Source organism: Conger conger, chromosome 4 (genome assembly GCF_963514075.1).
Source record: "Conger conger chromosome 4, fConCon1.1, whole genome shotgun sequence".
Lineage (NCBI taxonomy): Eukaryota > Metazoa > Chordata > Actinopteri > Anguilliformes > Congridae > Conger > Conger conger.
In genome coordinates this window covers 21763856-21790899 of record NC_083763.1, presented here as the reverse complement: position 1 = coordinate 21790899, position 27044 = coordinate 21763856, and the positions used below count along the sequence as shown (strand labels likewise).

The 27044-nt window shown below is 41.0% G+C and overlaps 1 protein-coding gene across 3 annotated transcripts; it reads left to right on the top strand.

The window, feature by feature from the left end:
• Nucleotides 1–173: 173 nt before the first annotated feature.
• Nucleotides 174–26091, top strand: LOC133126160 (glycogen debranching enzyme-like). 3 transcript variants are annotated; one of them, XM_061238061.1, is made up of 34 exons: nt 174–230; nt 1256–1405; nt 2419–2629; nt 2739–2908; nt 3497–3700; nt 7080–7261; nt 7350–7461; nt 7688–7814; nt 8390–8492; nt 8883–8980; nt 9554–9693; nt 10557–10744; nt 10882–11005; nt 12163–12326; nt 13032–13133; nt 13417–13572; nt 13663–13813; nt 14107–14231; nt 14726–14838; nt 15203–15337; nt 15548–15678; nt 16045–16181; nt 16314–16447; nt 18616–18791; nt 19511–19613; nt 20162–20387; nt 20836–20947; nt 21761–21896; nt 22202–22314; nt 22718–22929; nt 24266–24363; nt 24808–24895; nt 24999–25132; nt 25392–26091. In XM_061238061.1, the coding sequence occupies exons 2-34, from the start codon at nt 1324–1326 to the stop codon at nt 25507–25509; spliced, it is 4605 nt and encodes a 1534-aa protein (XP_061094045.1). In that variant the 5' UTR covers nt 174–230; nt 1256–1323; the 3' UTR covers nt 25510–26091. The 3 variants fall into 3 exon arrangements, with proteins under 3 accessions (XP_061094045.1, XP_061094044.1, XP_061094042.1); XM_061238060.1 differs by lacking the exons at nt 174–230; nt 10882–11005 and adding exons at nt 454–609; nt 11771–11894; XM_061238058.1 differs by lacking the exon at nt 174–230 and adding an exon at nt 454–609.
• The last annotated feature ends 953 nt before the right edge of the window (nt 26092–27044 follow it).

The window sequence follows — 27044 nt, the reverse complement described above, 5'->3', positions numbered from 1 at the left end:
AGAGGGAAATTACCCCCTACCCCAAATTGTCCCCAGATAAAATGTCTAGTCTGAGTCTCCACTGCCCTATTATCGCAAATGTCTTCCAGCATTTCTAACCCCGCCTATTCCCAATATTACGGTAGCCAACTTCGGGTAAAGGTTGTGTTAGGACACGCCCAAAGTCCACCCACTGAAAAATGTAACTGAAACAGTTGGCTCTATTTCCTGCGTGAGCAGGGACAAATAAGGTGATGCGATAAATTAAACATTCTACTAAAACTTTTTGGTGCATTGGCGATATAATGTGTAGGTAATTTTCAGCAGCTTGCATAAAATAATATATCCAAAGTGCAATTCGAGTCTTATGTCAAAACTAGCAATAGGCTACATTGCACAACTGCGCACGGTTGAGTTAAGGAGTTCCTTGGAGAGACGGTGTATTACATTTAACATGTAGCTCCGTCGAAACTGAATATTAAAATAGCCTGACCTTCTTCAAGATTCCTGACCTTATGAGATAGTTAATTTTGGCTGCTTGTTTTATCCGCAACGGTCGGTTAGTAGCAGTAGATGTAGCTGTCGAAGATGTCTGTCCATGATAATCTGGATTAAGATTTTTTACTCGAAGTGCGTATGATTTTTTAAATCACAGAAACATAGCTATGTTGATATAATCCAATTTCCTGCAGTTTTTCCTGCATCCTTGCCAGGATCCTTGTAGGATCGTTACGTTCGTATGACATACGTGACAATTGCTTAAGATAGGAAATATTTATGTCACGAAAGTACATGTATTTATGGTTTCCTTTTAATGAACGTGATCGAAGAGATGCCGAATTCGCAATACAAACTGTCAAAGTTTCCAAACCAGGACGCTATTGCACGCTTGCAAATACTATTCTGCTCTTGTTAATGTAATTACAAACGATATACCGTCTCATCGCAATTTTGTATCGAATTAGTAAAATAACATTAGCTATTTAGTTGCTGTTAGTACAGTTGTACTCGAGTGTTTTTTTTTTCTTTGTTTTTTTTTTTTACAATGAAAGCGCTTTTGAACAATCCGCTCTGTCCACGCCATTGTCGTATACCTCGTCGTAGTGAGAAGATCTAGATTTAAATAACCCATGGCTTTGTCAAATGCTAGAATGGCTTCCAGCATTTCTAACCCGTTAACTTCTTGTAACAGGGTATGTAGCCGAGACCCCAAGTCGTTGTGGTAGCATTCTATATTGTTGGTGGTAATGTAGTCTATATCCCTCCCCCATTGAAGGTGATCCTCGGGAATCCTGAAGCATCGTTTCCTGCATGTAAAGGGCACCTTAAATACCGGCAGCAAAAATGGTCCACAGCAAACAGACAAGAGTCATGCTACTCAATGACATGGAGAAACTCGAGCGGACTCTGTTTCGACTGGAGCAAGGTAGGCGACAGTAATTTCTCAACATTATAGTTTCGTGTCTTGTATGATAGGCCACAACCTTGGCTGGTGTTTTCTTGTATGTCAGTTTGCGACGAAGTTATTTTGGAGGAAAGCCCACGATTTACAGCGGGATGTTTGATTTCTGTCGCTTCGCCGTTTTTGTGTCCGCGACTGCGTATAATTGCAATTATGCTTTTTACATTGGGTTCGATTAGCACCTCCACTGTAGGTCAACAGTAATGACAGAAACCAATTGGAAACGGAATTATTTCCAACATGTAAGAGCCTTGTCGTACTTCTGACATTTCTTGGACGGGGCAAATATCATGTGTGGAAAGTAGCTACGCTATGTGGTTATTTATAGCGCTGCAAAAGGTTTTCGTGTGGCTTAACTGCAGTAGAGATATGTTTTGTTGAATTAGTGTTTAAAAGTTAAGTAGTCTTTTCTGGGATATGTTATAATAACAAATTTGTGCCAACATTTTCAGTGGGCAACAGTTAACAAGATGAAGTCATTACAAAACAAAAACACATGCAATCCTGCACAGTAGTCTGTAGCATGTACCCTTAGTGGTGTAATACATATCTCAACAGTCTACTGTACTCAAAATCGTGGTTGCAATGTTGAGAGTTTGCATTTTATTGCATAAGTTCCGGATTTTGTTACATTCATCATGTACTTTTATGTGCCTTAACGTAAATTAAGCAGATATATATTTTTGAGTGTATGTTTTATTAGGGAAATTAGACATTACATAAAAAGATGGTATTTTTATTTTGAAATGTGCTACATGCTCAGGGGTTTTTGAGGCTTCAACTGAAAATAGCTGTGTTTCTACATTTACTAGTATTGCCCTTTTATCCTGAAGTAAAAACATGACAAAAAAATGTACAAAACTTGGCAGTATGTTTTGAATGCAGACAGAATGGAATCCAAGATATTTGATAGTATTCTGCCCATAAACATGCCTCCACTGTCTTGAAGGTATTATTACTTTGCAATTTTCCATTAGGCTATGAGCTCCAATTCCGGCTGGGCCCCACTCTGCAGGGGAAAAATGTGCATGTTCACATCAACTACCCAGCAGAAGGAGAGAAGTTTGACCGCCACAAGTTTCGTGCTTTAGAATGGGCGAATCCCACTGGGAAAGAGGATGACTCCGACAAGTTCTGTAAACTCGAACTGAAGATTGCAGGGTCATATCAGTATTATTTTGGCTGTGGGTAAGCTAACTATTCCATTATTAATTCTCTACTCTACTTGAAATAAAAGTAATTTGTATGGAACCACAGCTTGTCACCAGCATTATACATCCATTGTCACCATTCACAGAAATGAAGAGAAGACTGGCGGTGGCTACATTGTAGTGGATCCAATTCTGCGTGTGGGTGCAGATAATCATGTTCTCCCTTTGGACTGCATCAGCATTCAGACCTATTTGACAAAGTGTCTTGGTCCTTTGAGCGAATGGCTGGACAGGCTCCGAGTGGCAAAGGAGTCTGGTAAGACTGGATAAGGCTCAACAATGTTTCAGCTTCCAGCTAAAATTTAGCTTTGAAAGACCCAAAAATGCATATAAGGAAGGTTTTCTGTTTTGTTGTGTTTGTTTACAGTAAGGCTCACAAAAGGTTCCCCTTTTGTGAGACAGAGCACCAAAAACATGTGATATAATGGTTTCATTTTATCTGTTCTTTTTTAATATTCTTTAGTTTATTACTGGTATATCTTAGTTTTTGCATATGTGACTGTCACTGGGTGAATATTATTTGGTGAATCACTCAGCTAGTGTTTGCGTTTGCATTTGACCTCAAAAAAGGCAACATTCATGCAGACAGTACTGATTTGTGCCTGATTAGAAGCAGGACTAGATTAATCATTAGCTAAATCCATGTACTGTATGAATTGCACTTAAAGACTAAATAAGCTAAGATACAAAAAGTAAGGGAAGACCAAATTATTAAATATTTTTTTAAAGCAATGTAACGTGTGGTAAATATTGTGACGTTTATGCGAATGAAAGACGCTTGTAGATCCTTGCTGCTGTATCAAATGTTCCTCTCTGAAAGGTGATTTATTGTTGTTGTTTTCAGGGTATAACATGATTCACTTCACGCCCCTGCAGACGCTAGGCAAGTCACGTTCATGCTACTCTTTGGCGGATCAGTTGGAGCTGAATCCGGAGTTCTCTTCCCCCGGGAAAAAGGCGAGCTGGAAAGATGTTGGCAAGCTGGTGGAAAAGCTCAGGAAAGAGTGGAATGTGGCCTGCATCACTGATGTGGTTTACAATCACACAGGTTTGTCCGTGCATGCTTCCAAGTGCTCTGGGGAAAAAAAGACCCCAACCGTTTTCCCTTTCGATGTAAAAGCCTTGGAACAACAGTCCAGCATTTGCATCATCGTCTCGAGTTTTTGTGTTGCAGTTCTACCTCAGCTGTCCCACTGATGCTTAAGTTTGGTGGTTTGGCATGTAGAAGAATGCTTTATATTTCAGTCCTTTGGTAGGGTGATTATCGGATCCTGTTTACACCATTACATTAATCTCATTGTAAGTTCTCTTGTTGATGTCACATGAGCACGGTTTAAATACTGGTCAAAATGTGGGTCATTCTGGTTACAGGCACCTGAGTGCAAATGTATTACCATGCACAATGTATCCGCTATGTTATTACACCACATTATAAGGTGGGTCTGATTACTTATCTGCTCTCGTTTCAAGGATTACTTAAAGTTGACAGTTACCAGTAATTATTTTTGATTATAATCCTTAACATGAAAATAATATGTGTATAAACATAGTCGTATGAATTTTTAACATTGCAGTAGTGAGTTTGGCTAAGTAAATATGCTCTTTCTGACATTTAATTGACATGCAATTATTGGATCCACATTAAGGTGTGTGAGTGATCGGGCAGTAACAGGAGAATGAACATAGGAATTCCTTAAATGTCTTTCAAGTGTCATATTTGGAAATATTAATATTAACTTGAAGGATATGAACTTGCACACTTCTGGTCTTTTGATAGGCTGATATGATGACACAGCATAAATGCACCAGAGGCAATGCATTTGATGTGCTGCTGATGCTGTCAAAAGTGAAAATGTGAAAAATAGATTAATCACAGTCATCTAAACCAGTTTTATTCATTATTTATTTTTATCAGCCAAACTGAGCAAAAGTGAAGCTATGCAGAGACTCAACAACTCTCTAGGACTCCTGTTCTCTGTCTAAAAATAAGTGGAAATATTTTGGTTTACAAATCAAATGTTACATTTTTCCTTCTTAAGCTGATGTCTACACAGCTGCTTCTTGTTTGCTTTTTTGTTCTAATGGTAACACCTAATATTCCGTATTATTCGCCCTTAATTATATAATATTTTTACTTGACTTTGCTGTGGTTTCCTAACATGAATGTTATCATGAAATTTAGACTAAATTGTAATTTAGTTTAGTTAGTCTTTATTGATATATTTGACCAGTTCAAAGATCATTATTTTTAACAGAAAGGCTATATTAATTATTTGAATTGCATTGAAACCTGTTGGCCCTTGTAACAATTGTACATCTGTGCTACTTGCACATAGTCTATTTTGGCATACAGCAATCTTTGAATACCTTCCCTCTCTTTTCCTTGTTTGTGAAACTAAAATTGTGAAGCATGAACATTGTTCAGGGGTTGCAGCTGAAAGCTTTACTGGTGAATGTTGTCCTAAAAATAGCCATGTAGAAATTTCCACTATTAGACAAACTGAGCTCTCCTGTATCTTAGCATGTAAAACTAGATTTTTCAATGTGTCCATCGAAATGAGCTAATCAATACAGGCAGTCACATTGTATTGAATCTAGCACACGTTAAGTCAATTTTTGCATTCCATACAACCATTTCATAAGATCTCCTGTATCGTGCAAATGTTATTATGTAAGCAATATAAACTCTTCAAACATTGCAATTTAAAAATCTATAAAATCTTCCCACCTGTTCCTTATAGTGAAAAAGACACTCTTTATGAAACCATAACCCCTATTTCAAGAGAAGTTAATGGAGTTACGCTAGAATTATGCTTCTGATTGATACAGTGTGTCTGGTGTTCAGTATGAAGGGTAACTGTTGTAGCAGCTGTTCAGAGCCATTTCTACTGCCCCCTCATCCCCATGCTCACACATCTTTTCATTGGATTCGGTCTTTTCACCAATCATGACATTTATAATCATGGGCTCCTGGAGCATAGTGTACAACATAATGCCATTGCACTTTGATATTTCACATTCCAGGAGTATGAAAGCATTCTCTCTGGCTTGTCCCCAGTGTTGAAAAGGTCAGTGAAACACTATCCCCTCTGCAGCTTAAAGGAGAACGGTACTCCAGATCTAAAATTGGAAGTGTAGATACAGTAGCTTTATTTTGTATTATGTATTTACAGTCCACGTGAGGTGGAGGCTGAAGTCCAGAAGCAAAACCTCCCCAGAATTGAATGTACTGATGATTATGGCTTGTGAAAAATCTTTTCATGAAAGCTGTATTGTGTCAACCACAGGGGTCATTGACCACAATGTCATTTAATTATTTTATTTTAAATCTAAATGATGTATTGTGACCAAAAACTACTGAAGGTGTTGCTGTTGGATAAAATTTACTGTATTATGTATTATTATTTATTATTGCTAAGTTTCAAAATGTTGCAAGATTGCATATGTTACATAATCTCCACCCATATGGGGTCCTGCATCTCAGTATGTTCTATTGAGGCATTTTTGTTACTCACATTTGGCTGCGCCTCAGATTTCTGCAGAGATGCTGGATGTTGCTATGACAAGACCCAAACTTACACGCAGTACAATGGAAGGTTTTCATTATTCCAGAACAATGGTAAAAGCATTGTCTGCCACAGACACGTGCAAAGGTGCATCCAAATGTGCATGTACCATGTACATCAAGCTGCGTTCTATAAAATGGTCTTTTTTCAGATCACAAAACGGGAAATGCATGTTGAAGACTTGAGCCAAAAATAATTACTCATGTTTGTTTTGAGCCAATTGTCTTTGTGTGTGACATAGTGTGGTTTATTGATCATTGTTTTTACACAGCTATTGGTAGCATTGCGAGATTGAAACAGAAAGCACTTAAGTTGAATGAAATGAAACACAAGACGGCACACTCTACTGTAACTGCTCGTTTGCTCAATATGAGTGAAGTAAAACAAAAAATATTATTAGCCTGTGTTGCAAAACATTAGTTTTGAACAGAATGTCAAAACATTATTTGTTGTTTGTTTCATCCCACTATATCCTGCTGTTTCCTCCCACTCCTGTTAAAACTGTCAAAAAGAAATGGAAAAAAATGAATGACATACGGTACATTTATTGTGTTCTTATTGTGAAATGGCAAAATATTTATTTTTTATCAGAATGCTAGTGAATTGGTGTAAAATTTTGAAATGTCCTGCATTCCAAAGATGCAGCATTCACGTAGGCTAGCACAACCACTGCCTCATTAATGTTCTTTGATATAGTTTTTTTTATTTCTATTTATTTATTTTTTTTTCGGTGTTATTTATTTATTAATTAAGTACCATATTATATGCTGTTGAACCTGTACGGCTGACCACAGAATGCAATGCGTGTAATCGGTTTCCTGAGTGATTAATTTTCAACACTTTGTGCTCCCTCTGTTTCAGCTTCTAACAGTAAGTGGATTCGAGAGCACCCTGAGTGTGGTTACAACCTGGTGAACTCCCCTCACCTAAAGCCGGCCTGGGTGCTGGACAGGGCCATATGGCACCTTACCTGCAACGCTGCCGATGGGAAATACAGGGACCGCGGCTTACCTGATATCATTCAGAATGAGCAGCATCTGAACGTGAGTCAGGGTACCTTTCACAGCCGCGACCACCTGCCGGTGTAATGGAGGAAGTGGGGAAAATAAGCCATTTGCCTTGTTCTTCCAGACAATCCGCGGAATCATTTGGCAGGATGTCTTCCCCAAAATTAAACTGTGGGAGTTCTTCCAAGTTAATGTGGAAAAAATTGTTGCGGAATTTAAGAAGCTGCTTGAAAGTGGTGAGTGTTACAGAAGCACACGTGCTAGATTAATTTAGCTTTGATAGAATGCAAAGTTTTTCAGTATTTTTACCAAAGCACAATTCCACCTCATTTCAAGAATCTGTGATTTTTTTAATACATGGTTTCTGCATTGTTTTTGTTACCTTTTCTGACATCTTAACAATCAGTTAAGTCAGAAAAGGCTGTTCAACTTTACATTACAGTAACACTGATGTGTTCTCAGGCAGCAAGGCAGCGACAACTAAGAAAGAGGGAAAAGAACATCTGAAGATAATCCAGGACCCCGAGTACAAGCAATTTGGCGGCACTGTGGATATGAACACGGCACTTGAGACTTTCATTCCTCAAAGGTGAGGAGTTGCTCCACACAAGTGTCAGGTTACTCAGTCGGGAACCACTGCCAGTGTTTGTGCTTTGGTTTGCATTGGTGTGAACTTTAATCTTTGCCTGGAGATTTTTTGACAATCTTAGTGTCAGAAGTCGTACAAAATTTGTGTACACATATGGTTATACACTCAGTGATCGCTTTATTAGGTAGACCTGTACACCAGCTTGTTAATGCGAATTTAATCAGCTAATCATGTGGCAGCAACTAAATGCATAAAAGCATGCAGATATGGTCACTAGAGTTTGCAGAGCATGGTCCATAAAATAATAAATGTCCAGTGTGCAGCAGTTCTGCGGGCAAAAATGCCTTGTTAATGAGAGAGGTCAGTGGAGAAGGGCCAGACTGGTCAAAGCTGACAGGAAGGTGACAGTAATGCAAATAACCACACATTACAGCAGTGGTATGCAGAAGAGCATCTCTGAACACACAATGCATCATAACTTTAACTGGATAGGCTACAGCAGTAGAAGTCAAAAAGAAAAATAAGTCTAGTAAATACCTAATAAAGTGCTAACTGAGTGTATTTGTGATTCACAGCAATAGTCCCTCGGCCATTCAGGAATGTTGTGGCTGGCTCAGGAAAAGGCTGGAGGAGCTGAATGCAGAGTGCTACAAGCTGACACATTGCCACCAGGAGCAGGTGTGTTACATTCCAGATCCTCCCTCATTTCTGGCTCAATATTCCTCGACTGAAAAGGAGCAGAATTTGATTTTTTCTGTTTTGCAGACAGCTGTGTGTTCGACCGGTTCAAATGGGTGGATCCTCAATATTGAAATTGTCACATTGATAGGTTTTTAACCTCTCAGCAGCACAACTTCTGCATGTCAAATGTTCAAAGTCTGTGTAAACTCTAAAGGTCCATAAACTGCTGAGTCTGCATATATTTTTTGGAATTCATTCAACTCAAATTGAAATACTGATAACATGTAGAAGTGGAGAACAAAACTTTGCAAGAGTTAAAAATGTAGGACATGCCATCGCACATACCTTTAACAAACGTCCCTTGGTTTTTTGATGCCTACCCCTCAGGCTGTAAACTGCATTGTTGGGAGCCTTGTTTACGAACGCCTGGCTGACCATGGGCCCAAATTGGGCCCCATCACTCGGACAAATCCGATCGTCACGCGGTGTGTACCACTGATACCTCTTGAACGCCTAACATGAAAAATATAATTACCACCTCATTAGAACCAGCATACTGACTCCTGAAGTATAATGTTACTTCAAATAACACAATTTTTATCTCTTAGTTGTGACACAGATGTTTGTACAAGTTTAAGTGTTCAGAATGTTTCAATATGTCAAATGGGAAATTCTGTTCTGGAAAATTATAATTGTAGAGGGAACATTAATGTGCCTGCTCACTCTAATTATCTAGCTGCTAATACTTATTTGATTTATTACTAATTAGCAAAGTTTCAGTCGACAGTCTTCACTTCACCGTGTGGGTGGGGGTGCTGTTTGTAATAACCCATTGGAAGCATTTCAACTGCTTGCAGGGACATTCTTTTTTCCTCTTCTGCAATTGCACTTTGATAGCCTGCCACTGTGCTTAATAGCTGGGGTTCTTCTCTCTTTCATGAAGTTGTCTTTCTATTCATAGCTCCATACAATTCAGTGCTCTTTACTGACTCTCGGTTATATGCAAAGGTTTTCTGCAGTGACTTTGTGTACTTCTGTACGTAAATCCTTCCCTGCAGTTATTTCACCTTCCCCTTCGAGGAGGTGACCCTGGACCAGGACCTGAAGATGATACACAAGCCGGACAAAGCCTGCCATTTCCTGGCCCACAACGGCTGGGTGATGGGAGATGACCCCCTGAGGAACTTCGCTGAGCCAGGTGAACACTCTTCCACTACAAAATTCAGGAGATTTAAATTATATCATGCAGCCCGCCTGATCACCAGTCAGCCCAGGTTGGCTCTTGTCACCCCACTCCCCATTGGCCTCCACTGCCTTCCTACTGCCGCACGCATCCGCTTCAAGGCCCTAGTGTTGGCATTTTAGGCTGCTAAGGGGACTGCCCCACCTTACATACAATCCTTAATCACTGCCTACTCCCCAGCTAGACCACTCAGGTCTGCCAGCTCTGGTCGCCTTATGTTCCCTCACTACGAACACCTGGCAGTCGAGCTGCACGTTCACACCTGTTTTCAGTTCTGGTTCCTCAGTGGTGGAATGACTTGCCTACCACGATGACTGTATTTTTGTTTAGAACAGCATTTCATATGTATTTTACTAGTTATGGATGTGATGCTTTAACTTGTGGAAGAACCTATGCACTTTTAAGTCACTTTGGATTAAAAGCGTCTGCCAAATGACTAAAATGTAAATGTATTTGCATGCGTTTCAGTACTGTTTTCCTCTTCTGATATTTTCATTTGAGGTTTCAGAATGAAAATCTTCTGAAAATATTCACAAAAATGTATGTGGATAGTTTGATATGTTTGAAATATATCGAGATGGATAAATTTCTGAGCACTGAGCATGTGTCAAGTTTCCACGAATCTTCACATGAATTAATTTACACTGGATTGGCCCAAGGAGAACCCTTCCTGGGTATATTGAGAATCTCTGTAATTCTTAATTTGTTTTCAGTTAAACCATTAGGGGGCACTAAAGGTAAGACAGAAGTGTGAGACTGCCAATTCATTGCAGCCTTGTTTCTAAAATTACTTTGAAATTCCTTGGACAATATCACAGGATCCAATGTCTACCTCAGAAGAGAGCTGATTTGCTGGAGCGACAGCGTCAAGCTTCGCTATGGCAACAAGCCGGTGGACTGCCCTTTCTTGTGGGCCCACATGAAGAAGTACACAGAGCTGACAGCCAAGCACTTCTGCGGAGTGCGGCTTGACAACTGCCATTCCACCCCCATCCACGTGGCGGAGGTATGCTGTTGCACTCCCACATGCTAGGTGCCACATGCTCTCTACATTATGTAATGTTCTCTATTGGCATGCAGTTAGATGCAGTATGGTGTCAGATGAGCACCTCTCATGTATCTGTTCTATGTTGTGCTCTGTAGGAGATGTTGGCTGCGGCCAGGGCAGTCAGACCCAATCTCTATGTGATAGCAGAGCTCTTTACAGGCAGCGAGCTGATTGACAATGTCTTTGTAAACCGCCTGGGGATAACCAGTCTTATCAGAGGTACTGGGTAACTACATGCTGCTGCTGTTTGGCTGTGAAGCAGAAGGCATGGTGTGATACTAAATCTCAAGATCTTAAAAGGAAAGACTCATACCCTTGCTCGATGCTCCCATTAAAGATTGGATTTATTTCACCATGCAAACGGATGTGATCGAAATTCCCATTAACTGTTCACGTGGTAAAATAAATACTATTATTTGTTTTTGACGCGTCAGTTGAGTGTGTGAGTCTTTTCTTAGCTGGTTTATATTAATAGGTTCCTGTGAACCCACACCTTGAACAAAGTTTTTTGGTATGTTTTTGTTTTCACTCATACCGTGACACTAAATCTTGCCTCTTTTGTTTGTTTGTCTTTTTTTTTATTTATATTTTTTCCTTTCCTCTTGGAATGTTCTGGTGAACATTCTCTCTCTCACTTTCTCCATTCCTGATCCTTACATGCCTAAACACTCAATGCTTATAATTGATCGTCACTCTGTATTACCCTTTTGTTTTAATCTGCACCCTATTTAATTTGGTTCTTCTTGGCTTGCCTTCTGCATTTTTGTTTGTCATTACTTCTCCCTTCATTCATTTTTGTCCTTTATATTGGTTTGTCAAATGGCTTCTGTAACTATTGGTAATGGCTAACCATTAACCTGACCTCCCTTCTCCCTGCTGCCTCCACGCTCACCGTCTTTCTTGCTTAGCTCTATTCTTTTGCTTTTTGTGCTGGGCTAACTGCACGCTGTCTGGCCCCTGTGTTGTGTTTTTGCTGGGCTACAGTACTTGCTGGAGGTTGCCCGCACAGTAAGGCCTGGGCTGTACATAGTGGCTGAGCTGTTCACAGGAAGCGCAGATCTGGACAATGTCTTTGTGACTAGGCTTGGTATAACCTCCCTCATCAGAGGTAGGACACATGAATAACACATTGGCTCAATCTTGTTTCCTGGAAACAGGACGAATAATAGTAATTTGAAATAACAGCCCAAGGTTTCCAGGTGTAATGAGAGTGACTGAATGGCATGAAAATACAGTGAAGCCTCTATTTTCTCTGGTTTCCTGTCCTATAGTGTCTCCTGCACCATGGTGTTACTTTAAGTACAGCACAGTTTTAAATATTGTCTTTGTAAAAAGCATGACTGGGATTTGTAACCAAGGTTGCGTCTCGCACACAGAGGCTATGAGCGCTGGGGATAGCCACGAGGAGGGCAGGCTGGTGTATCGTTTTGGGGGCGAGCCCGTCGGAGCATTTGTCCAGCCCAGTCTCAGACCTTTAGTGCCCTCTATCGCTCACGCTATGTTTCTGGATGTCACCCATGACAACGAGTGCCCTATTCAGGTATGTGACCTGGGTCGTTTAAAATGACTTGTTACCTACTATGCTGTTTTGAAAGGACAAGAAATCGTTCAATTACATGAAGTGCTATTGCAATTAAGTGATAAGTTCATACCTTAGAGTAGAAATAGTGAAGATAGGTAGTGCTGTGTGATATAGCTATCGCGGGACATTGAATTGTTTTTTGGAATGCAGGTGGTGGTAGCTTTCATTCCTTCTTTTCGTCTTTAATCATACTTGATAAGGTAACACATCTCCAAACCTCAGTGAAATGCTTCTGGGGGAGAAAAAACATCACTTGTATCTATTCAATGTTGATTCATTTACCTATTAGTAGAAAAACGCCTAGCTTACATTTTCGCTCTTTATCCTTGGTAGTCATGTTTTTAACAGCATGGTCCTGTTGCTGTCATATCAACATTGAAACGATGCAATTTTTTTTCCCCCAGAAGCATTTCACTTTGGCTCAGAAAATAGGAGGTGTGCTACCACATTGGGTATAATTAAGAAATCTAACACCGCATGCCGTAGATAGTTCTTACTGCACTTACAAAAAAAATGTTATACCACGATGGCTATATTGCCCAGCTCTAGAGATAGGCGATGTTTGTTTGAATTCCACATGAGGTACACATCAACATGTCTACCCCATGTGCTTAAACTGTTGCAGAACCTTGGGCTCTTACACAGTTAAAATTCTTGTTGCAGACCCGCTCAGCGTTCGATGCCCTCCCCAGTGCAGCGATAGTCTCAATGGCCTCCTGTGCCACTGGCAGTACCCGGGGCTATGATGAACTTGTACCACATCAGGTAAGAAGATTCCTCCCCCACTCATACTGACAGGAACTATAATGAGCCTCGTGTGCATTCTGGTACTCTGTGCAGTGCTCTGAAAGGAAGTGAGATTGATTACTCAGTTTTGGACCTAGAGGCCTATTTGAGCAAAATATCTGAGTCATTCAGGTCAGGATTCTTTCTGAAGGCCCCCCAAGCCCAGGTTAGTCGTAAGCTCCATGCTGGAGATGGCGGTGGTGTATATCGTAGAAACATATGTTGTTTGGTTTTACCCCTGATTGTCCTGTTCATCACTCAGATCTCGGTGGTGAACGAAGAACGCTTCTACCCCAAGTGGAACCCTCAGGCCAAGCCCTCATCCACAGGAGAGGTGAATCTGCACAGTGGCATCATCGCCGGGAAAAGTGCCCTCAACAAGCTGCATCAGGAGCTATCTGCCAAGGGCTTCATCCAGGTAAGGTGGCCGTCTGAGAGATTGTGTGCTGTGTGTGTGTGTATGTGTGCATGTGTGTGCTTGACCACCCTGTTGCCATGTGTGTTGCAGGTTTACGTGGATCAGGTGGACGAGGACATCGTCGCGGTAACCAGGCACTGCCCCAGCACCCACCAGTCTGTGGTGACCGTTTCCCGCACGGCCTTCCAGAACCCCAAGAGCCACCAATACAGAGACAACGTGCCGCCCATGTTTATCCCAGGTACTCCTCACCCGTATGACCATAAGCCTGCCCTTTGCCTTTTCAGTAGCACTGTACAAGGGAGACTTACAAGCGCATTATCAAATGTAAAAAGAGAATAGAAATGAGTAATTTTAATAATTTCAAATGTCTAACATCATATAAATTGGCAAGGAATTTGAGACAGTCTAAACAGAATTTATCTTTTCAAGTGAAATATATTTATATTGTGTGTTACCAAACCTGTTTTGCTTTCCTGTGGAATCACATGCGAACAAGTGTTTCTAACAAGAACTCCTTCCTTGTTACTGCAGGTAAAATTGAGGAGGTTGTTCTAGAGGCCAGGACAATGGAGAGAAAAGCTGGTCCATACCAGAAAGATGAGAAGTGCATTAATGGCATGCCCGAGTACACGGTTGAGATTAGAGAACACATCCAGGTAACATTTCTGTCATAAAACCTGTGTGTAACACCACCTTCTCATAGAAACCACAGTCACAATTATGAGTTTACAGGTCTCCATATGGATGACTTCGGCTTTACTGTTGAGGTAAATGGCACAAGGGGGCTTTGTATGCGCACACACAACAAGTTTTCACAATCTAACTTTTGTAGTGCCAGTTTAATGGTGTGACAAAACACAACACAGTTATGGGAGTTCCCATGCATTTAATAATAGTCAATGCAACTCTTAACTCTCAAATGTACTGTGCTTTGTTTCTGAATACATGTCATCACCTTTTTCTTCTTTAAAAAAAGTTTACATTTTAATAAAGAAACCATGTCTGTGCTTTTCTTTTGTATTAAAGTGGCATTTTATCATACAAAAACGCTGATACTGCTTTTGTAATTTAGCCATTATTCCCCATATGAAAGGGGCCCCCATGAACACCAATTTCAATGGTAACAGGATCTCTCTCAAACCTATTACAGCTGAAAGACAGCAGGATAGTGAAACAGGCGGAGGTGAGATCAAAGGGTCGCAGCGAGTTTGTGCAGGAGATTGTGTTCGAGCGGCTGACTCCAGGGAGCGTGATTGCCTTCAGGTAAGATGGAATACACGGACGGGCAGTCTGGTAAAACACTGCTAGAACACACAATGCGGTGTTCAAGTGAGAGGCAAGAGGCGATCCCATTCATCTTATCTGCAGTAGAAGGAGGGGGGTTTATATAGAAGTAAATAGAAATTGGAAGTTAAAAACAGCTTAGGATAAAAATAACTTCTGTAAAAGATTCTATATCTTCCACTGTTATTTATGTAGTGTGGTTTCAGTTACAGGAGGTATTGGAGATTATACTGTATGAGTCACCTTCTGTATAAGTGTAATCCACTTGGTAACCTGATACCAGCCTCATGCTTATGCTGTTTTGGGCCACGCCAGCCACTCTGACTGTTTGTTCCTCTCCCAGGGTGAGCTTGGACCCCAAATCCCAGGAGATGGTGGGCCTGCTTCGAAACCACCTCATCCAGTTCAGTCCTCGGTTCAAACACGGCAGTCTGACTGATGACAAGGCCCCAGCTATTCTGAAAACCCCACTGACAGCGTGAGTACAGCACTCTCACCCTCTGCTGTGCAAGAAAACCGCCTCAATTACTGCAATGCTGTTGAATTTTTGAGTTCTTTCAAAAACAATTCAACAGCCTTGAAATGAGTTGGGCTAGTTCCAAATGCGCTAAAAACCCCTTGCAGCAGTTCAGTTCAGCCATTCGATCCAGTTCCACCGTTGAACTTGCCACTCTCTTCTCATTTGTAGCATCATCTCCAAGCTGACCCTGGCTGACATGAACATTCTGCTGTTCCGCTGTGACGCTGAGGAGCAAGAGGACGGCGGGGGGTGTTACAGTATCCCCTCGTGGATGCCTCTGAAATACAGTGGCTTTCAAGGTACGAGGTCACGATCACCGAATGGGAAATTAGCAAGCTTTCCTGAAATTAGCTAGCTGAAGCATATTAGCATTCCTAATATGCCTCAGCACCGATTACCAAAAATGCCCTCTGAGTATGTACTTAGTTACAGCACCACATCGAGACCTGGGTCAAAATATGTCATTGCTTTGGATTCAAAATACTTTTCTGTGCTCGATTGATCTTGCCTGGTGCAAATGAGCCAACCAGAGTATTTAATCGGTTCCAGTACACCAGACAAGCTCAGTAAAGCGTAGAAAAGCTTTTGAATCCAAAACAATTATGCATTTGAACCTGGTCTGATCACATATCACATGTTTGAACATCAACTGTCTTTTGTTTCAGGTATAATGTCGGTTATGGCCGATATTCGTCCCAAAAACGATTTGGGGCACCCCTTCTGTGACAATTTGAGACAAGGGGACTGGATGATCGACTACGTGAGCAATCGATTAGCATCCAGGGGGGGTGCTCTGGGAGAGGTGAGAAAAGCTGGATTTAAAATAAGATAATAATGAGCTAATAATGTACATTCACCACGCATTGTAGCGGCCCTCATTTGACATGAAAGTGGAGGAGAGACGAGGCTACTACAAGACTTTCTCTTCCTTCAGGTGGGGCTGTGGCTGCAGGCCATGTTTGGCTACCTTAAGCATATCCCACGCTATCTTATCCCTTGCTACTTCGATTCCATCATGGTTGGGGCGTACACCACCGCTCTGGACGCTACTTTCAACCTGATGTCAAGGTATGATTTGTGTGTATGACTTTGGAAATACATTAATCATAACCGGGTACACAAGTAAATGTTTATCCTGTTGATAAACTTGACAGAATTATTCATCAGTGTTAACGTACCAGGAGGCTTTTCCCATTACACATCTGACCACGCCTATCAACACTCCAAAATTCCTGACCTGCACATCATTGAAGTTACTCAGCCAAAAATAAAACTTTAATGAGCTTGGTTGTACTTGGTTGCACTAGCTGGGTTTTATAAGAAGCTAAGGTGCCCATGTTGGAACCAATCAGCAGTATTATCAGGTATTAGCATGTAAAGCAGAGGAAGTGGGCTCAGGGTTAGGGTCCAGTGTAGAACACCGACTCCCTGCCTGTTAGAGGACTTCAGTTTCTTGCCTTGCTGTGACCTGTTGTTAAGAACGATATAACATCATGACGATCTGTCTACTGACCTGGGGTCGAATTTCCTTGCTGGGAGGAGTTGAAGGCGATATGGTACTGGTAGTGCTCATCTGTCAGGCATGAGGGAAGATCCCCCATTTAGCATGTGATTGATGGCAGGGGTGTGATACTTGTGCAATATCGCCCACATACAGGCGTGACATGAGGGGACCTCTCACTAGAAAAACTGTGTGAGTACACACTAGACATGGAAACACTATAGTACATAAACAGCAGATAATGTGGTGTAAACCCTTGTTTGTGGTGCCTTTGGTAGTCGGCATGGCCTTTACTGTACAGTGAGCAGTGTTATCTCTGCTGTGTTGTATTCTAAAATAAATGGAGAATTGCACTGGCTTATCTTTAAACAAACACATTTAGCTGTCCTGAAATCACGAAAGGCTAAACAGGGTTAACACTGGGACAGGGTTGTGGTGGTGCTATTGCAATTTTTATGACACACCTTCAACAGCTTTTTCATAAAATAACAGACCATATTAAGAAATGTTTAAAGAACAGCGGGTGGTAGATCGTGCTGTTTATCATGTGAATAAGGACCAGATGTTTCTATTTACATGACTGAGTGTAAGAAAGGCATGGCCTTTTTTATGTTGGTAAAATATTAACTTGCTGTTTTCCATATTTCACCTGTAGTTTTCCAGGCTGTAGTATTCCAGGTATTCTCTCATGGTGGGATTATACATCTTCATGTACTTAAGTTATGATGAACCTTAAAGGTAATTTCAAACTCTGTAGGTTTACAGGCTATAGACTATAGAAAGTGACCTGGTGTCTGGTGGGTAAATGTGTACATCACCATAGTGTTAGAAGGGATGTTTAAGTTGGCTGGGTGTCCCCCAGACCTGGGATGAAATTGCATTTCTGCATTTGACTAAGCTTGCCTGGTGGATTGGAACAAGTGAACTGATTCCAAAAGTGTACAGCCCATCTGCTCCAATTTTGGTCCTCATGTTGATAAGCCACAATAATTTCCAAAGACTAAAGGAAAGACTGAGAGCTCTCTTATGCCTGCATTAAGGAGGCAATTAAAGACACCTGAGCAATTAAGGTGCACAACACCCCTGAGCAACACCTGAGCAACTAATCTTCCCTCTAGGGTCTTTCAGCGCACTTATCCCTGGTATGGGTATGCACTTTGCACTTTGCTGTACGTCACTCTGGATAAGAGCGTCTTCCAAATGCCATTAATGTAATGTAATGTAATTACACCTGTGCAGCCATGTGTCCCAAACATTATGGTGCCCTGAAATGGGGGGACTAAGTATATACACTTCTAAAATTTCTACACGGTGAAACCAAAATGTATAAAAGTACACTTTAATGAAATCTGAGAATGTGCACTGCATGTTAATTGTATGATTCCAAATATAAAATCGTGGCAAATCGTCATTTGAACTGAAGCAGCTCGGCTTCTCGATTTCTAAGGGAAAGGAAATGGCAGCTGCAGGTTTTGGAGGGCACACTTATTACTGTGTCTTTGCAAACTGGAATAATCTCCCTCTGAATTGGTACAGTTTCTGGCAATCATGCAGATGTCTCTAGGAGCAGTAATAATGCTATTATAAATGTAATAATGATATAGTTATGAACCCCCCCCCCCGGGAAGTCAAAACCTTGAAGCGTGAAGTGGAGCATGAACCTATAGGCTGGATTTATGGACGATAAAGGTCGTTGTGTGTATTTCTCTGATGAATGACTTTGTTGCGTGTTCAGTTTTGTGCAGAGTGGCTCCACCTTCGTGAAGCTGCTGGCCCTTGGCTCAGTGCAGATGTGTGGGGTGGGCCGCTTCCCTGCCCTCCCCCCATTGTCCCCCACCCTGCACGATGTCCCCCTTCACCTCAGTAAGGTCACCAAGAAACAGGAGCAGTTCTGCGTGTCCCTGGCTGCAGGTCAGGATTAGGACAACCCCACCCTGTTCCAAATCTCAGACAAAAGTGTATGCGCACATATGTACAGTGTTACGACTGGCTCAGTGCCAATGGCAAAACATGAACGAGAGAAGCCAACACCGGTGATTAAGATCAGATAAAGATAAGATAGACTTTATTGTCCCAAAGGAAATTTGTCTTGGACACAACAGTGTCTGCTCTATAAGTAAAAATGACATGTAAAACAAGCAAAATACAGTCATCAGAAAATAATTTAATAATGAACTCAAACCAAAGTTATGGGGCCCTATTTTTGGGATATCATAAGTGCAAGTGCATGTGCTAGCATTGCTTAATTAGATTTTTGTTTCTTTTTACAATAGGACTAACATGATGTATTAAGTGAAGACAGAATATGTGGTTTGGAACAAAAAAAACCTGATGTATTGTTTATTACGCCTTTAAAGCCATGGCTGCATACTTCATACATTGAGCCTCGAACACACTGACAACTTTCTTTTATTTGTGCGTTTGGCAGGGCTAGGTCAAAGATTGAGCAAATCTTTGGAATGTTTAAAACAGTTACTTATTGGCTCTCGTAAACCTGTTTCACCTGCGACCACAAAAGAGTCAGGGGCAAACTACCAACAATTATAATCTCTCTTTTCCTCACACAACATTCTTTGTGTATACACACATGCACATGTGGGTGCTGAGGAGCCTCTCTTTGTCTCTTGAAGGTTTGCCTCATTTTGCTTCTGGAATCTTCCGCTGCTGGGGCCGGGACACCTTTATTGCCCTGCGTGGCCTGATGTTGGTCACTGGGAGGCACTTGGAAGCCAGGTCAGATTCTCTCATAGCAAAACACTGTAATCCACATCCAGTGCTCTTATTTTGTTTTCAAGACATGCCCAAACAATAAATACACACGTACAAGTGCATATGTACACATTTACAAATTGTCTTTTGTACTTTGACTTTAATAAAAAAAATATCTTTTAGTTCTCACAATTGTGTTTCTCAATATTACTCGACTTGTGTTCGCTAGGATGTTTTTATTGCTTTTGTTTGACTATATTAGTTATTTATTGTTGTACTTGCATAATTGTATATAATTATTTCGCATTGTGTTGTATAAAGACGGTTTTATAGATATAATCCATTGTGAGATTAATCTACGAGGCATTTGTCCCTGGTTGAGTATGCACTTGTTGTATGTCGCTCTGGATAAGAGTGTCTGTCAAATGCCTATAATGTAACGTAATATTCAAACAAAGAGAATACCAGCAAAATACAGCCTGAACTGGGCAAAATGCTACTAGCTGTGTTTTTAATAAGATATTCTTCCTGAAAAAATCAAGAGCATGTTGTCTTCTGTGTTGTTCCCTCAGGAACATCATCCTCGCCTTCGCTGGCACCCTGAGACACGGTCTGATTCCAAACCTGTTGGGCGAGGGCATCTGCGCCAGGTTCAACTGCAGGGATGCCGTGTGGTGGTGGCTGCAGTGCATCCAGGACTACTGCAACATGGTGCCCAACGGCACTGACATCCTCCAGTGCCCCGTGTCCAGAATGTACCCGACGGACGACTCTAAGCCCCTGCCAGCCGGGACTGTGGTATGACAGCTCGGTAACATTTTCTTTGAAAGGTCCTACATAACAGCTATATAACTCTTTCATAAGTACTACATAGCACATTCATAGGCACTATATAAACATTTATAAGTTCTCATGTCAATAACCTCAAATTAGGCGTGGTGTGTTATGTCAACATTGATGATATACATTGTGTAATTTCTCTTGGTATGTCATGGTAATGTCACTTGCTACACCAATGTTGACATAATACACCGTATGCCTATTGTGGTTATTGACATAAGCGCTTATGAATGCTTATGTAGTGCTTATGAATGTGCATTGTAGTGCTTATGTAAGCCCTTCAAAGAAACTGTTCCCGAGGGCACTGTAGTTTCTCAGCATTGACTTGTATGTGTATATGCACTGTGTTGTAGCAGTGTGGTTTTTAATGATTTATTTTCTCTGCATTTGGGATGTCGTCTCCCAGGAACAACCCCTTTATGACGTCATCCATGAGGCCATGCAGCGGCACATGCAGGGAATAGAATTCCGTGAGCGGAATGCCGGACCCCAGATTGACCGCAACATGAGAGATGAGGGTGAGTGAGTGGCAGAGCCGTACGTACGTCACAGCAGAGATCTTCTGATTGGAACGCAACGTCTCGTGCAAGATGCCATGTATGTATGCCCATCCATCACTTTTAGGGGTCATTTCATTTACAGTGCAGTCAGTTTAGGAGATGTATTGACAAGGCCCATGTTCTGTCGGGTTGTTTTATTGAATTGGAATTTCCTGGAATTTTCCACGATTCTTTAAGTTATAACTAATTAGCACCAGGGATGCAAACAAAATCTTGGTAGAGGATTCAGCCATTATAGATGCAATCTCTCAGGTTTGCAGATAGGCTATAGGCTGTTCTTTAACATTGTTTTTAAATTGGGCTACTGTAATATATCTAGCCATTCTACTCAACCAGTTTTGAATGGTTACAAATGGTGCATTGGTGCAAGATAAACATTTCATTTTCTGAATATCTTTCATTCCTAATGCATTCATATCTTAGAAGTTATATAACACTCATTCCAAAGACAGTAAAGATTTCTCCTCCCAACACCAGTATTAACTGACATTTCATTGTATTTAACTGAAATGAGATCTGCTTTTTCCAGGTGTTGGAATATGCATCAAACATAATGGCTCAAGTATTTTACATTCTCTCTTCAGATGTTTTCGTATTCTCACATTTAGAACTTCTCAAATTTAGTTTTATCACCGCAAAAGGTTCTTGCAGCACCTTGGTGGATGTGTCAATTTTTCAGGTGGTAAGAACTTTGAGGCCCTGCAGGACCTCAAAATATTGTTGTCCCTTTAAACCAGTAAGTGACATCTTTGGTTTTTGTGCTTCTCTCAGGCTTCAATGTGGAGAGTAAAGTAAATCCAGACACTGGATTTGTATATGGTGGCAATCGCTTCAACTGTGGTACATGGATGGACAAAATGGGAGAAAGTGACAGAGCTCGCAATAAAGGAATTCCAGCCACACCTAGGTAATGTAACACCCAGCAATTATATTTCCCCTTTTGTGTTTTAAATCGGCACATGGTTTAAATCGTCAACAGTATTATCCTACATGTACTTTTTGCTTTTGTAATTAAAAGCAATGGTTTCATTTATCAGCGACTCCAGCCTGACTCATTTTTTAAAGAGTCCAGGTCTGTTCCTGGCAGTGAGCATGAGCAATGAGTGTACCTTTGTGTTGTTTTGCTATCGGGGAGTGTGAGTAACCATTGTGCCTTTGAGCTGAATAGGATACAACCAAGTATGAGGTCTCCTTTGTGTGTGCTGGCTCCAGGGATGGCTCGGCTGTGGAGATTGTTGGTCTCAGTAAGTCCACTGTCCGTTGGCTGTGTGAGCTCCACAAGAAGGGACTGTTCCCCTACGCGGCCCTCACCATCCAAAGGGGAGGTGCGTTTCAGACCCTGCCTCAGACTCAATCTGCCCACTCGGGAAGCTTCTGTCTCCGTTTGCACCTTAGCAAATAAAATTAAAACTGCAACTCTATAACTGAATACCGCTGAGGTTCCTTTCTGACCGTGGATGTGCTTATGGTTCTGTGTGCTGAGGATCTTTAATAAACCCTGTGAAGGATATAAACTTAGTATATCCTTGGCATGTCCGGCCAAACTTCTTCCATAGCTTTCATTGTCAGTTATTTAATTGTTCCAGAGAACCTCAAGAAATATCATGCAATAAACACAAAATATGTTTCATAAATATTCTGTACAAAACCTTGAGATGGTTTATCTCTACATTTGTACAATATATATATATATATATATATATATATATATTGTGTTTTCTTCTCCAGGAAAGCAGCTTTCAGTGTCCTATGAAGATTGGAACCGAAAGATACAGAGCAATTTTGAGAAGATGTTCTACGTGTCACATGACCCGAAAGACCCCAATGAGAAACGCCCTGACCTGGTGCACAAAAGGGGGATTTACAAGGACAGTTTTGGGGCCTCTAGCCCCTGGTGTGACTATCAGCTCCGGGCCAACTTCCCCATAGCCATGGTGGTGGTAAGTTTCTTACTGAGGCATAGACTTAGTCATTACTTTGAGTGGCAACTTTAAGCCTGCGTTGCATGTTTCAGCTCTTATTCAAAGTTATAACTTATTTCCATTATTTAAATATGGTTTATATGATTGAATCATACATACTTATAGAAATAATACTCATTCTGTAGCACATACAGAAAGTATATACTCTGTGACCACTTTATTAGGTATTTATTAGACTTATTTTGAAGACTTCTTGGTGCTGTGGCTCATCTACTTCAAAGTTCCACTTCTTGTGTGTTGAGAGATGCTCTTATGTATACCACTGTTGTAACGCCTGGTTATTTGAGTGACTGTCGCCTTCCTGTCAGTCTAGCTATTCTCCTCTGACAACTCTCATCTCAAGTGTTTTTGTCCATAGAACTGCTACTCACTGGATGTGTTTTGTTTTTCACACCATTCTCTGGAGACTTAAGAGACTGTTGTGTGTGAAAATCCCAGGAGGTCCATAGTTTCTGAGAAACCAGCCGGCACCAACAATCATTTCACAAAGTCACTTAAATCACAATTCTTCCCCATTCTGATGTTTGGTTTGAACAGAACCTCTTGACCATGTGTGAATGCTTTCATGCATTGGCTGATCAGATATTTTCATTCGCGAGCTGGTACACAGGTCTACTACCTAGTAGAGTCGTCACTGAGTGTATATGCATCACATAATTGTGTAGACTTTGGCCATTATTTGGCTTTTCCTATCCCTCTGTCCTTTTCAGCACAATACATTTTTATCCTTCCTTTTGTCTATTGCCGTTCCTTGTGCATGTTTGTATATCCATGAGCAGGTGGTTTGTGTGTATCACTTCCTAGGCACCAGGGGCCGGTTGCACCAGCTGGACATAAAAAACATAACTGTTAAGCTGGTCATCGCTACGTCCAGTGATGTGTTCAATATTTACGCCTTTTGCACTGTCTAAAAATACCACTAGGCGCAGCTACATCCAGCATAGACAACGCACATTCACATAGATACATTATGTTGTGCGAATGTTGCTAAGCAGTGTGCGTTGCTTGGCTACAATACTTTTACAATAGTTTTGATTTGTTGACATTAATCGTGTCCCCTAAAGTATTCTGAAAAGCACAATTAGTATAAAATTGCAGTGCTGCTATATGCCCAACTTTCTGGGGGTAAATCACAGAGCAGGACTAACTGAGTTTTCCGGATAAGTTTTTACAGAGTAAAAGCCATAACCCTTCCAAAAGTGGAAGATGAACTGAAACCGCTATTTCGAACGTTGCCCTTCCTTGTGCGTGTTTGTATATCCATCAGGTGGTTTGTGTGTATGGCTTTCTATAGGCACCAGAGCTGTTCACAGTACAGAGAGCATGGGAAGCCCTGGAGATGGCAGAGAAGAAGCTGCTGGGGCCTCTGGGAATGAAAACCTTGGATCCAGAGTGAGTGTAACGAGAGAGAGATTTGCCGGAGTCCGAGGTGGGATTCGATTTCCGGCCTCTCACTTCTCCAAATATTTGTTGGGCGAATGCTTTACCAGTTGGCTAGATAAAATCATCTCTAGCCAAGAGCAACAATGTTCTTTTGAATTTGAGGGTTATGTCATCAGGGAGCGTTGTCGCGGTAACCTGCTACAAGCCTTCGCTTTCCTGCTCACAAGCAAACTGGCCGAGCTAACCCTGCTACGCTCACCCGCGTTTGACTCCCCCTCCATTTGAAACTCCACCCCCACCAATCCGAGTCACGCCAGCAATGTAAAAAGTAACCCTGCTACATGAGCACAATCCCCCTTTAGCGCCTCCCATTTCTCTCTTTTCCATTTTGTCTTTTTCATGTGTCTACCACTGGCTTACTCTTATTTTTTTCACTTTTCTTTTAATTTACAGTGACATGGTATACTGTGGCATCTACGATAATGCTCTGGATAATGACAACTACAATGTAGCGAGAGGCTTCAACTACCACCAAGGACCTGTATGTGCTTTTATTTAAGTGGTAACAGTGACATTTTAATTGTAAGTGCTGATGTTAGTACTCATGATTTATTAAACACCGGTGTAATGTGATTGCCTTTTAGGAATGGCTTTGGCCTGTTGGCTACTTCCTGCGTGCCAAAATGTACTTTGCCAAGAAAATGGGGAAGGAGACATATGAGAAAACCGTTTATCTTGTGAAGAATGTTCTCTCTCGACATTATGTCCACCTGGAGAGGTAAGCAACAGGCCTAGGACAAAGCTGGCAACAAAGTTAAGTCACTACTCCTAATTGTCTTGTAAGTATAAAATGCGTAATGTGAAAAATAAAGTTTATAGACGCTAGTGCCATATGAAGGCCAAACACAGGGATGCTAAAGTGATCCTGAGAAATTTGGGAACAAGCTAACCTACTTGTCCCGAGTTGATTCTGGGCCACAAGACATCTCGTGCTTTGTGGCCATCTGTTTATCTATTGTTTTTTTTCCCACCTTCAGATCATCCTGGAAGGGTCTGCCTGAACTGACCAATGAAAATGGTCAGTATTGCCCCTTCAGCTGCGAAACCCAGGCCTGGTCAGTGGCCACTGTCCTGGAAGTGCTTCATGATCTATAAACGCTCACTCAACGTCAGCGAAATGCACCCGCCCACATGTCAGTCTTCCAGCCTCAGAGTGTCCTTGCAGCTCATGTAGCAGCTCAGTATTTTGTGTTATATTTTTTCCCTTTTTCTCCCTATACATCTGCACTGCCCTGGTTTCACAATGTTTTGAGGCAGTAAATTCCAGCATTTGTTATGCTGAGAAAGAAGAATACTTTGCAGTGCAATAGATATGGCCTCACTAGGTATGATTTTTCTCAGTCATTTCAGTATTATATTTAAAAGGGTTAGTCAGTACTGTAATTCGTTTTTAACCCACTATCTTGAGTAATCCTTTCAGACACAACATCTCTGACACAGCCAGTGTTACTTGTGGATGTCTGTTGTTTTCAGTGTTTTACCAATTACCTGTATACTGTATACTAGTTATAAATGTCATTTTATTTAAAAATGAATTCAAATGGCAATTGAAATAATTAACTATGCCCTATACTGGAGTTCTGCACATTTGTGGTTCACACATTAGAATTTCTGCTTCTAAAAATGGTGCTCATTGTGATATTTGCAGGATTATATAAACAGCCTTGCCAACCATGACTTTTTGTCTGATTGTGTATTTATTGTGTATTTTCCCGCACACAGCAGGGCTTAATATTAAGTATTTCTTTCTACTGGGCCAATCAGGCTAGTGGTTAGTGTTCTACTTGGTTCCTGGCATATTGAAATAAATATGACTACTTTTTAAGGGGATTATGCTGATATTTGGATTTAAAAAATGGTCAAAACGGCTACACCATGACCAAAAATTTTTATCCTTTAGTTATATGAAAATCTGCCAACTGCTTCCACCAAATAATGACAAGTTTCATCTTTCTTAACACTTACAACAAAACACAGAGGCTAGATGTGACATTCGTCAGTACTAATTCTACAAATAATTATGAATCATCCAGCTGTGAGGCTTTGGTTAATTATTAGTAAGTGTTGGTAAAAGAATGAACAAATGATAGTGTTAGGTATTGATAAGCAAGGACAGCTGTAAAATAAGTTCCTTATAAGAAAGCCTTGCTCCAAATATGAATGATTGCTCAAACTGTAATATGTGTCCAGGAAGGTAAAAACATTTCTCTTCGACCCAGATAAGATTACTGGCTCGATTGGGCAAGTGAGCAGAGATGGATTCTTCCACTCATTAACTGAGCCAGATCATTTCACTCATTAGTTCTACCTCTGGGCTAAATAATTGTATAGTTACCAAATCCAAGTGTTTGGAACAAATCCCCAGGGAGGACACTTACTTGGGTAAGTAACTTGGGTTTTCCACCTGCAAGTAAGCAATCAACATGCCCAAACCAAACTCATGGTGGCTAACAGAAGGGAAGAAAAAAGGCTAAATACGATTGCAGTAAGTAAGTAAGTAAGTAAGTAAGTAAGTGATGGCACGCAAATAGTAAATCTTAGTCAATCTTATTCCATCCATACTCATCCTAACTCACCTGTTCCAGGTCCCTATTATTAGCTGAGTCATTGTGACTCGTGGATTTCAGTTC

Coding starts and splice junctions, on each gene's coding strand:
- LOC133126160 (XM_061238061.1), top strand. CDS start 1,324: ATGGTCCACAGCAAACAGACAAGAGTCATGCTACTCAATGACATGGAG. Junction 7,815..8,389: donor GAGACTTTCATTCCTCAAAG/GTGAGGAGTTGC, acceptor TGTGATTCACAG/CAATAGTCCCTCGGCCATTC. Junction 19,614..20,161: donor GGGAGGCACTTGGAAGCCAG/GTCAGATTCTCT, acceptor TTGTTCCCTCAG/GAACATCATCCTCGCCTTCG.